General features: G+C 37.3%; 2 protein-coding genes across 2 annotated transcripts in view; one reads left to right on the top strand and one right to left on the bottom strand.

Annotated features, from left to right (window-relative positions):
- The window catches only part of LOC136246729 (leishmanolysin-like peptidase), a 204,942-nt gene that overhangs the window by 98,713 nt on the left and 93,186 nt on the right, over positions 1 to 13,043 (bottom strand). The gene's annotated exons all lie outside the window — the stretch shown is intronic.
- Positions 1 to 13,043, top strand: part of LOC136264541 (von Willebrand factor-like) — a 49,035-nt gene that overhangs the window by 31,756 nt on the left and 4,236 nt on the right. The window contains exons 6-9 of the mRNA XM_066059314.1: positions 3,903 to 4,811; positions 7,874 to 8,044; positions 9,702 to 9,839; positions 9,884 to 10,354. Coding sequence (XP_065915386.1) covers positions 3,903 to 4,811; positions 7,874 to 8,044; positions 9,702 to 9,839; positions 9,884 to 10,354 — 1,689 coding nt within the window. The remainder of the gene's footprint in view (positions 1 to 3,902; positions 4,812 to 7,873; positions 8,045 to 9,701; positions 9,840 to 9,883; positions 10,355 to 13,043) is intronic.

Here is a 13,043-nt window from a genome sequence, read left to right as displayed (position 1 = left end):
CTCTTCAATGGTGTAGAAGAATCAGACTTAAATCCACGGAGTTATAACACGAAATCCAACTTGGTGTAGCAAGTGCGAGATCGAGATACTCTAATAGAGCAGTCATCCTAATAGAGCAGTCACCCTGAACAGAATTAAAGAGATCAGTTAGAAATAAGTAACCTGTATAGAGATCAGCTACAAACAAATCACCCTGTAGAGAGTTCAGCTACAAACAATTCACCCTGTTAAAACATCAGTTAGAAGAAGATTTCTTGTAGAGAGTTCAAATACAAACAAATCACCCTGTTGAAAGATCAGCTAGAAGATGTCACCTTGTAGATAGTTCAGTTACAAAGAAACCACCATGTAGAGAATTCAGCTACAAACTAGTGACCCTGTAGATACATCAGCTAGAAGAAGTTACCTTGTAGAGAGTTCAGCTACAAAGAAACCATTCTGTAAAGAGCTCAGCTGCAAACAAATCACCTATACAGAATTCAGCTACAAACAAATCACCCTGTAGAGAGATCAGCTAGAAGAAGTTACCTTGTAGATAGTTCAGCTACAAACAAATCATCCTGTAGAGAGATCAGCTAGAAGAAGTTACCTTGTAGATAGTTCAGCTACAAACAATTCACCCTGTACAGAGCTCAGTTAAAAGAGGTTTCCTTGTAAAAAGTTCAGCTACAAACAAATCACCCTGTAGAGAGATAAGTAAGAAGAAGTTACCTTGTAGATCGTTCTGCTACAAACAATTCACCCTGTAAAGAGATCAGCTAGAAGAAGTTACCTTGTAGAGAGTTCAGCTACAAAGAAACCATCATGTAGAGAATTCAGCCGCAAACAAATCATGTATAGAGAGTTCAGCTACAAACAAATCTCCCTGTAGAGAGATCAGCTAGAAGAAGTTTCCTTGTAGAGAGTTCTGCTACAAACAAATCACCCTGTAGAAAGATCAGCTAGAAGAAATCACCTCGTAGAGAGTTCAGCTTCAAAGAAACAATCATGTGAGAGTTCAGGTACAAACAAATTGTCCTGTAGAGAGATCAGCTAGAAGAAGTTACCTTGTAGAGAGTTCAGCTACAAAGAAACCATCATGTAGATAGTTCAGGTACAAACAAAATCACCCTGTAGAAAGATCAGCTATAGAAGAAATCACCTTGTAGAGAGTTCAGCTACAAAGAATCTATCGTGTAGAGAGTTTAACTACAAACAAATCACCCTGTAGAAAGATCAGCTATAGAAGAAATCACCTTGTAGAGAGTTCAGCTACAAAGAAACCATCATGTAGAGAGTTCAGCTACAAACAAATCGGCCTGTAGAGAGATCAGCTAGAAGAAATTACCTTGTAGAGAGTTCAGCTACAAAGAAACAATCATGTAGAGAGTTCAGCTGCAAACAAATCACCTGTAGAGAGTTCAGCTAGAAACAAGTCACCCTGTAGAGAGATCAGCTAGAAACAAGTCACCTTGTAGAGAGTTCAGCTACAATGAAACTCCCATGTAGAGAGTTCAGCTGCAAACAAATCACCCTGTAGAGAACTCAGCTACAAACAAATATGCAGTGAAAAAGATCAGCTAGAAGAAGTTACCTTGTAGAGAGTTCAGCTACAACGAAACCACCATGTAGAGAGTTCAGCTACAAACAAATCACCTGTAGAGAGTTCAGCTAGAAACAAGTCACCCTGTAGAGAGATCAGCTAGAAACAAGTCACCTTGTAGAGAGTTCAGCTAGAAGAAGTCACATTGTAGAGAGTTCAGCTACAAAGAAACCACCATTTAGAGAGTTCAGCTGCAAACAAATCACCCAGTAGAAAGTTCAGCTATGAACAGATCACCCTGTTGAGAGTTCAGTTAGAAACAAGGAATCCTGTAGAGAAATCACCTAGAAGTATCACCTTGTAGAGTTCAGCTACAAACAAATCACCTGTAGAGAGTTCAGCTACAAACAAATCACCCTGTAGAGAGATCAGCTAGAAGAAGTTACCTTGTAGGGATTTCAGCTACAAACAAATCACCCTGTAGAGAGTTCAGCTACAAAGAAACTATTCTGTAAAGAGCTCAGCTGCAAACAAATCACTTGTACAGAATTCAGCTACAAACAAATCGCCCTGTAGAGAGATCAGCTAGAAGAAATTACCTTGTAGATAGTTCAGCTACAAACAAATCACCCTGTAGAAAGATCAGTTAGAAGAACTTACCTTGGAGAAAGTTCAGCTACAAAGAAACCATTTTGTAAAGAGCTCAGCTGCAAACAAATCACCTGTACAGAATTCAACTACGAACAAATCACCCTGTAGAGATCAGCTATAAGAAGTTACCTTGTAGATAGTTCAGCTACAAACAAATCTCCCTGTAGAGAGATCAGCTAGAAGAAATTACCTTGTAGAGAGTTCAGCTACAAAGAAACCACCATGTAGAGAGTTCAGCTGCAAAGAAATCACCCTGTAGAAAATTCTGCCAGAAACAAATTGCCCTGTAGAAAGATCAGTTAGAAGAAGTTACCTTTTAGAGAGTTCAGCTACAAAGAAACCATTCTGTAAAGAGCTCAGCTGCAAACAAATCACCTATACAAAATTCAGCTACAAACACATCACCTGTAGAGAGATCAGCTAGAAGAAGTTACCTTGTAGATCGTTCAGCTACAAACAATTCACCCTGTAGAGAGAGCAATTAGAAGAAGTCACCTTGTAGAGTGTTCAGTTACAAAGAAACCACCATGGAGATTTCTGTAATCAATATATGTGACCGGATTTGCGAAAAGGGGTCTTCCACACACATCCAATTCCGTAAATGTTGGAGACCATAACTCAGTGTTCAAGTAACATAATTATTAACCTGAACATTTCACCATGTATTCAGCTATAGTGGTGCTCACCACTGCCCAAATATCAAGGCAATAGCTCTTTCCAATCTGAAGTTATCAATTGTCAAAGTTGGCAAATTGGACCCCTTTTCGCAAATCCGGTCACATATGTATTATACAGTATATATAATTTGTACATTTACTGATAAAATATTTAAAGTACATCTACTTCATCTTTTCTTCTTCCTGTAGTAAAGAAAAAAACATAGGTTAAAAAAGTCCCAAAGCTGGCCATAGGCCGGCTTTGGGGTATACAAATACAAAAAGAAATGAAATCTAATCCAAAACAGCCAAGCTGTAAAAAAAGTGTGCGGCCCTCAGAAAGGCTATGGTGAAAAAAGATGTGAAATCCAAGGTGGCGGCCAAGAAATGGCTGTGATGGTAGGTTAGTGGTAAAAATTTTAATAACGACAATTCAGGTGAATTTTTGTGAAGCGGCACAAAAATTCACCTGAATTGTCATTATTAAAATTTTTACCACTAACCTACCATCACAGCCATTTCTTGGCCGCCACCTTGGATTTCACATCTTTTTTCACCATAGCCTTTCTGAGGGCCGCACACTTTTTTTACAGCTTGGCTGTTTTGGATTAGATAGTACTTCTCAGGCTGAAGTGATGTTATGAAATTAAGGACGTAGCCTTGCAAAACATTATTTCTAGATTGTCAGAAGCTATAATATGCATTTACAGAGATCATAACATTGATGTTATAACTTGCTTGTGAAGTGCTGTACTGTAATACTCAAGGGCAATACCACAGGAAAAGAGAGGGGTGGGACAATTTTGGCAATGAGCAGTATACAGTGGAGTTTGAAGTGCACAAAAGACATGGGTATTATATCTTTCTTTTTTTTATGTTTATCCTCCTATTCTTGGGTATGTGGGCAAGCCCGTTAAGTTCTTAGATTTGAAAATCTCTGTGACAGAAGTGGTTTCATTGTGCTGTTCAAGGAAATTTAATAGCTTGTTGTAGTTATTAAAACATTAAAGTGACAGTTCAGTTAGAATATCTTGTAAAAGTATTGACCCTTCCTCTCTATTCATTTTCTACAGCCTGTGTACTAATGGATGTGATATACCAACAAGGAGAAGCAATACAACCAAACTGTTCCACAAGATGTGTTTGTCAGAACAGAGAGTTTGTGTGTGAAACAATACCATGTGTAGCTGATGGTGCTACTTGTACAGTGTCTGGTTATTCACATTATCAAACATTTGATCTCCGATTCTTTAATTTTCAAGGAGATTGTGAATATATCCTCACTACCCCCTGTGATAGTGATGAGTTTATTATCACTGTGAAAAATGGTGCACGTGATGAGTTTGTGTCTTCTATTGATCAACTTACCATCACAATTGCTAACACTGAGATAATCCTAGGAAGAGGTGACTATGTTACAATTAATGGTGAGAATAGGACTCAGTCTAATGATGGTGTCATTAGTACTTCAAGTGAAGTACAAGTGCTAGTGATTGGTGGAAACACACATGTAATTCTTCTTGCTCAAAATATCAGGATATTCTGGGATGGAATGTATTATATGGAAGTCACTGTGTCTACAACATGGCAGAATAGACTATGTGGACTATGTGGTAACTACAATGATGACAATTCTGATGATTTCATCACTTCTGATGGTACACCAACCTTTGCTGCTAATGAGTTTGGTACTAGTTGGGTTACTGGTAACACGTCTAGTTGTGGTCTCCTTACTAGAGCACCATTTTGTCTTGGACAAACCAGAACTGATTCAATTAATACTTGTAATCAAATGACGAGGAATGAGTTTGCAGATTGCACCGCAGCAGTTAATCCAAACCCTTTCATCATTGCTTGCAGTTTTGATTACTGCAATTGTCACACAAATCAAATGGAGTGTTTCTGTGAGAGTTTTGCCACATATGCTTCTGCTTGCAGTAGAGCTGGAATCATCTTGCCTACATGGAGAGATCATTTATGTCGTAAGTTACTATTGCTGTATGTTGTGCACTTAAATTTTGGCCAGGTGAGCATAAACTACACCTCATCACAAAGAGGTTATAGTACCTGCACCAGAGCACCATCAGATATTTCTACAGTTTCTTCAAACTAAGTGCCTCTAGTAGTTGAAGTAAGAATTTTGTACCTCCTTCCTTAAATCTTTAATCTTTTTGCATAATTTAACAGTTGATTGGTGACTTGTACAATTGTATAAGCACCTGCAGAATATGTCATAATAAAATTATGTTAGAAAATAATATGTGGATAAAAGAATTAGGAATAATGGGATTATAATTAATTTTATATTAAATTTTACCTGCAGAATAATATAAATTCTCTTGCAGTCACCACTCAAACACTGCCAGCAGAATTCCTACACAAAAGATCTAGATACTGTAATGTAGCATTCGCCTACCCTAATAAAGCAGTCACCCAAATGTGTTCTATTATATCAAGAGTTCATAATACTTATATATTATGAACTCTTGATAATATCAGGAGCTTATAATATGAGCTCCTGATAAATTAATGCTACAGTTTATACTTGCTTTTAATCACCTCTACAGTTGCAGATGCAACTTGCCACATTTCAAGAGTCACTATAGGAAATTTTCAATAATACAACCAAGTACTAAGAATAATAAGAAATATGGTTAAAATTATGTCATAAATAAATTAATAATAATGTTTTCAAAAACTACAAGGCCTACAGACATGTAATAACTGGGGACAGATTTGCCTGTGAATGAAGGCACAAATATGCTTGTCTGTGCTGATAACTTGAACAGATGCAGAATTCTATATAATGCCAAGGTAATTAATGACCACATGCACCCAAATTTAGATTGCATAAAGGACAAGGAGAAGATAAGCGACCATCCACAGAGTGGATGCAGGAGAACCAGAGGCCAATCAGTGTTACACATAAACAACAACATTACAAATATATTTTGATTTCAGTATTGTTGTACTAGCATATGCACTCCAAACAAATAACCAGGGCCGCCCAGAGAAATTAAGGGGCCCAGGGCAAAGAGTTAAAGTGGGGCCCTTGACCCAAGTTGTAAGGTGAAGACCAAAAAAAAAGAAAAAAAAAAGGTCACCTCCTGCTGGCAATGACAATTACTACCCATCACCAACCATATCTCCTTATCTATAAGCTTGCTACACTGCTCCTCTGAAGAATACTGTGACTGCTCTATTAGAGTATTTAGATCTGACTGCTCTATTAGAGTATATCGATCTTTTAAACAGGTATTCAGGGGGCCCTTCATGGGGCCTCCTGGGGCCCGGGGCAAAATGCCCCAGTTGCCCCCCCTATGGGCGGCCCTGCAAATAACTGATGCCAGATGCTGTGCTCGCAAACAAGAGAAATATTTTGAATGTCTGTATTGTACATTTTGTATACTTCATCCTTCACCTGCCTTGCTAGCTGAATTATTTTCCACCTTTACTAGTGCTAATAACTTGCAATAATTGACACATTGCTGCCTACACTACAATTGGTATATAAAATTATAATTTAACAATGATGTAGGATTCCAGGAAAATCCCTACATTGGAATGTTATTTGTTTAATGCCAAAGTAAGGACTTTCCCACCAAACTATGCTATAATACCATCATTCATCTCTTGTTTTACTACTTTTTATTGCACCAATCCCTATTTTATGTAATAAAATGTACTAGTTTTTTTTTTTTTTTTGGTATGGCATACAGCTATACTTGGGTGACTGTCCTATTAGGGGTGACTGCTGTATTTAACTTGAGTCAGTCTTTCAGCTACTATTTCTTATTTTCACTATACTAGCATTACATAACTACAGCTAGACTAACAATAAGGGGTGTGTTAATTGTGATCTCATAAATAGATCAATGCTAGATCTCTATTAATCTATTTATGGGCATGGCCTCCATCTAATCATGAGAATACAGTACCTGGTGTTAGCTGGAGAAGCAAATTCCAACTGTCCATGTCTCACACGGTGGGTGAAGGTCCAGTAAGAGTTCAGGTGCCCACACCTTCATCTGTGGGATGTGCACTGTAAATTCAAATGGGTACAAATGACCCAAATTTTTGGGTTGTTTTACCTGCAATTCAAACGACCGATTTTTTGGTAGTAATGACCCAAGGATGTACTTGGTTATTTTAACTTTGTAAGATATAGTCATATTACCCAGATGCCCTAAAGTCTCTTCAACCTCTAGCCAAGTGTTTGAAATAACCTGCCATCATGGTTATTTTAACCATCTGTGGTAAAATTAACTCACGTCACAAAATAATTATTTGTTTATTTGTTTGTTTACATTAATTAACAAGTCAGTCATCATTAGTAATAACATACATTAATCTATCTATGACACATATTCACAATAATTGTTACATACTGCATCTTAATACTTTAAACATACCTGATCTTATAGAGTTTTCAAATTGTATATAAAACCTATGTTCTCCATGTTCACTTTTGATTGTGGGATGTAACACAAATGTTACAACGGCCAGTGTACTGTAAATTTAACCATGTAGCTGGTCATCTAATCTGTGCCATAGTAGACTTGACTATACACACTGAAATTACCCAAAAAAGTTATTTCAACATCCTAAGTGAACAGTTATATTGACCTACCCTAGTTATTTTGACTGAATTAGTCCAAAAGCCAACCCTAGTTATAACTACTTTTAGATGGTCATTTTAACAAAAAAGTTTGTAGTTTAAATTTACCCATGGAGGTTGAATTAATCCTTTTGAATTTACTGTGTGGTACAGCCTCCTGTGGGTTACTAGTCCTGCCCCAGGAATATTTGCCTGTGCTTACCCCTAGCACCTGACAGGTGTCACAGTGCTGGCTCACCGGGTAGGCATGATCGTGCTAGCATGGCAGCTAAAAACTTTGCTTTGCTTTTTTGAATGTAATATTACGTAGATTTATTTGTGCTCATATAGCATTTGTATAATGTTTTTTAGTACAAAGCAAAGGATTTATATGCACTAAAATTAGACCAATATGTATATAGGTGGCATCATTTATTCTCTTTGCAGCTGCTCAATGTCCACTTGGATCAAGCTACCAACAATGTGGTCCACTCTGTCCCCAATCATGTGATACCACAAATGAAACTTGTTATGGTGGATGTGCTGAAGGTTGTTTCTGTCCTGAAGGACAAGTGATGAACAATCTTCAAGAATGTGTAACTCCTGAACTATGCCCTGGTAAGTTTATTTGCTGTCATTACAGGGATGCACAAAGGGGTGAAAACCTGTATAGCACAGGCTTAAAATATTGACAGTTACCAACTGTTGAATTCATAAAAAATGTCAGGCTCAGTGGTCTCAGAAATCTTACTACTTCTGCTAGCGCTTAAGAATTCATACTGTACATGTACCACCCAAGACTTGTAATTCTCTGTGTATAACAACATGGCTAAAATTTGTGCTTGTGTGCTTGTTCCGCTACCTAGTATACATTAGTATACAGACTTTACTTTGATGTGTGATGGTCTCTTATTTATGAAAACGCCTGATATGTGGCTAGGTCTCTTTTGCTAAGACACCTGGCTCAATAATAAACCTTGTTTATACGACTAAAATGATACCCACTAACATAATAGTAATTGTAATTATTTGCATCACCTTGGATCTTTAAATCCTTGAAGTGTTTAACTACTAAATACAACACAATTGATTATACATTTAATGTATGGCTAGATCATTTGTAGTAAGCAATTTTGTAGTAATATTGAGTAGTTTCGTTCTATAGTTTGTATAATTTATTTAAGAGAACCTATAACATTAGTGAGAATGTTTACTAGTAAAGTGGCTCTCTACCAATCTTTCATTCATTAGTATTTTCAAGGCAATATTACTACAAAATTGCTTATTACAAATGATCTAGCATTAGGGAGGCACTGTCGGAGAAGATAGCACAGTAGACCTGAGAGGGACAAAGTTTTACTTTTCATAACTTAGGTTGGCTTATCGTGTTGGATAAGGGACACTTACATTCTAAGGCTCTAGCTAATATCGCCTTAAAACAGTTAGACTTGATCCCCATGTTTGAATCTAATAACATTTTTAATAGTTATTTATCTAAGCCTAGTTTGAAAAGCTTGCATTAACACAGGAAATTAGTTGTCTGAGATGAAACCTGTTACTCAGTGCTTTTAAAATAAAGTGAGAAAGTATTGTTACTAAAATGTATTTTATTAATTGAATACTCTATTACAGTAGTAACAACTGTTTATCTAGAGTTATTTAATGCTCCTTTTGATCTTGGCACCAAAAAAATCAACTTTCTTCAATTTCCTCATTAGTTTATACATGTAAAGTGCATAATATATATAACTGTTATTTTTGCATATCCATTGTCTTTCTGTGCTTCACTACAGGGTAAATAATTTCCAGCTGGCTTTTAGTATGAATATTCCTATATGTCCAAGGGGACAAGGAAAGGCCAAGGACAAATATTTCTTGGCTTGCTCTGATTTACTTACAGTTTGCTGTAAAACATGCCATTTTAGGCAATGCTTTCTTAATGGTTTTCACATTTTTGAAGCAGTCAGATAAATAATCACTGTGCAATATCTATATCTAAACACACACACACACACACACACACACACACACACACACACACACACACACACACACACACACACACACACACACACACACACACACACACACACACACACACACACACACACACACATGTATACTGTATACTTTGCACACTCACACATTAGACACACACATACAGATATATGTATGCCACACAAAAACACATACATATACAACAAGCACATCTTAAACCAGGTGCATTTTAATTTTGTAAGACACCATTAGTCATTATGCCTTTCTTCACATGCAGTATTAGGATGCCATGTTAGTCGATTCTGTAATGATGCTAGTACTACTATACAAGCTAGAAGTGCTACTGAGTGTTGTGAACTTGGAGGGAGATCTTATAATGATGGTGATGATTGTATTGCAGCATGTGGAGTAATTGGTAAGCTTAAACTTTGTATGCATAAAATTTAACTTTCTCATCAGAGGGAGATCCTCATTTCACTGTACCACTGCTAACAAAGGAAGTGCTCTGTTACTCCATCCAAGGATACTCTGGATTGGCATTCAACTTGATCTACAATAAAGATTTTGTTATCAATGCTATGTTTGTGGATACTGAAGGTGACACTAGTGAGGCTACTTGGATTGGAAAATTGGCACTCATTCCACAAAATACTAATAAAACTTATGCTGTAATTCTTGACTCTGTCAATCAGGAAGTACAAATAATTGGTGAAGGAAATTTGATGGCTGCAACGGTTAAACAAATAATTTTCACAGAAAATGGAACTTTAAAATTTACTCATGTGGTTCAGAAGCAGGGTGGTAATCCTATTATTCGTGTGATGTATACTAAGCCTCAAGCTAAATTTGATGTCACCTTCTACAAGAATCATCTCAATGTGGACTGGAGTTTGAACTATGATGAGCTCCATCATTCACATGGACTAATGGGTATGTTATACATAAGGCTGCACTTAATAATAACAATATAATTGAGGTCACCTGATTATAATACCTATTAGGCTGGCTTAATCACTGAGCATAATGCCAGTTTGATTGGTGTAACTGCTAAACTAGGAAACAGCAGATTTGCACATGTTACATTTAGTAAGTTCAAGCTACTCTTATTCACAGTCACTGAGGATGAAATATCCTAACAAAACATACATTGGGTACTTTCTATAGCAGCACTGAGCAGCCAAGTTTTAAAAGTTCAGTTTCTAAAAGTAGAATGCAGTGGAGAGTAATTGGAGAATATTTTAGTTTCTCTTACTTGAAAAGCACTCATTCAGATCATAATATACCTTGTAGCCACTCCATCCTCCAGGCTGCTTTTCTGGAGTGTTTATTTATTTATTTATTTATTTTAATACTTTACAGATCAAATTAACACATGTACAGAAAGATTGGAGAAATCAAGGGTGAAAAAAATCACAAGATCTGAGGGTCAGCTGGCAACTAGTGCCAGTTGCTCTAATAACTTACTACTTACTTACAGCGTGTTTACACTAGACGTAGAATTCGAGCTATTGTGGGATAATTCAATCCGGGCCGATTAGCGCTTCAGTGTAAACACATGCCGAATCGAGCCATGCAAATTCGAATGGGGCTACCTACCTGAGGTGGTCCAGTTCGATTCAATTCGACTCACATCTGCGTGTAAACAGTTGTGACCTTGCAGTTCGATTTAACTCTAATAAACGGAATAAAACTACGGACAGTTACAGCTAAAATGGTGACTGTAATGATGATAAGAAGCAACAGCGAAGTATTTAGGCGATGATAAGGAAACACAGCTTCAAGAACAACACAAGGGCTCAAAGCAAACATGTACGCGTGCGAATCGATAGGTAACTAACTACACGGAGTTGAGAGTAGTCGCCAACATCGAAGCCAACACTTTAGACTTTATCATGCCTACTAACCTGGCGATTCAGAGAGCACAAATCCCTTTTATCTCTATCAACAACCTTTACTTCGATGCAAATTATGATTGTGGGTTTACGTTTTTTTACAGATTGGAGCGGGCTCACCTTCATAGTATAAACAGGGCTCACAAATCGATCTGGATCGCACTGAAGCGATCTCATCCAGAGCGATCTGCAGTATAAACATGCGGTTACTTAGTGTTGTCTTTGTGAATCAGATACAAACTTCATGGGTGTATTGTTATTATTTCATAAGTACTGATGGATTTCCCAAAGCTTTTTTGTGTCTGTCTTCAATATGCATGCAGCTGTATATCCTAAAAGATCGAAGATCATGCTAGCTACTGTATGAATTAGTACTGTACACTGGTGTGCAAATAACTGGTTATTAACCAGTGTTGTCTAGGTCACCCAATAACCAGTGAAGAAACGGGTAGGTGGAAAAGGCAGATACGGTTGGACGCGGACACGGACATGGACATGGACACGGACATTTTCAAAAAGCACTTTTACATTTATGTAACAGTTACTTTTCATACCTAATGCTGTTTTTACAGCAGTCTTCGCTTCGAGACCCAGGCATCGATCCTTTCATAGCGCTTATCCATTTATAAGCGCACGTGCGAAGGACTGGACCAGTACTCCACAGCATGCCAAAGACCATAATGGTGTTGTACACATGTTCTAAAGTCTAATACAGAGTTATATAGTTGTAGAGATTAGCTTGTATGCCCCATGCAACTTAGCTTAGCAGGCCAAATCCACAATCTTATGCCTTTTAGTATAAGGCGCAGGCGCTTATACTGAGTGTTGAGGATTTCAAGGACCTGGCCTACGAGATTAAGTTGGGACATGCTAGATTAATCTCTGTGACCCTGAATTAGATTTCTAGAGCACGTATACAACACTATAATAGTCTTTAGAGTGTGCTTATAAATGGATAAGCGCTATGAAAAGATTGACGCCTGGGTCTGGAGGCAAAGACTGCTGTAAAAACAGCGTTAGGTATGAAAAATAACTGTTACATAAATGTAAATGTAAAAGTCCTTTTAGAAAATGTCGGTGTCCGTGTCCGCGTCCGACCGTATCCGCCTTTTCCAACTACCCGTGGAGAAACCATTAAACTGGATATTTCCCACCCACTTGGTAAACCATACATTACCCCTGCTGACAAGTGTTAACATCATAACATAACCTCAAAGCATGTGTAAATATGTGATTGTAATAACTGTTATTGCAAGACAGGATGTTGATGGTCACTTTGGTACCACCCTAAACCTTCCAGCAGGCTTGTTGAATACACATTATGTCTGCCCATATACACACAAACCAATTAACCAGTTATTGCCAATTATTGATAGGCAATTAACCAGTGACAAAAATTTTGTAGGTGTACAACACGAGTATGAATGCTGAAATAGGGAGTGTATAAACAGTGGAATGGACTAATGGAATGGACTAATGGAATGGTGGAATACTGGAATGGTGGAATACTGGATGAATTTTTTAAAGTTCAATATTATTTTTTACTTCCAAATAAGTACAACTCCTCCCCTTAAGTATGAAAAAAATAGGATCCCTCATTGAAGTCAGCTCATTTAGCATACTTTTCCTCACCACAATATTAGTATGACTTATAACTCGGTACTTTATTACTCATCTGGACTAACTGTCTTAATGAAGGTTCAGTGTGCAATGTGGCATTGCCACAG

Source organism: Dysidea avara, chromosome 1, assembly GCF_963678975.1.
Source record: "Dysidea avara chromosome 1, odDysAvar1.4, whole genome shotgun sequence".
Taxonomy (NCBI): Eukaryota; Metazoa; Porifera; class Demospongiae; order Dictyoceratida; family Dysideidae; genus Dysidea; species Dysidea avara.
This window is presented reverse-complemented; position numbering and strand designations above follow the sequence as displayed.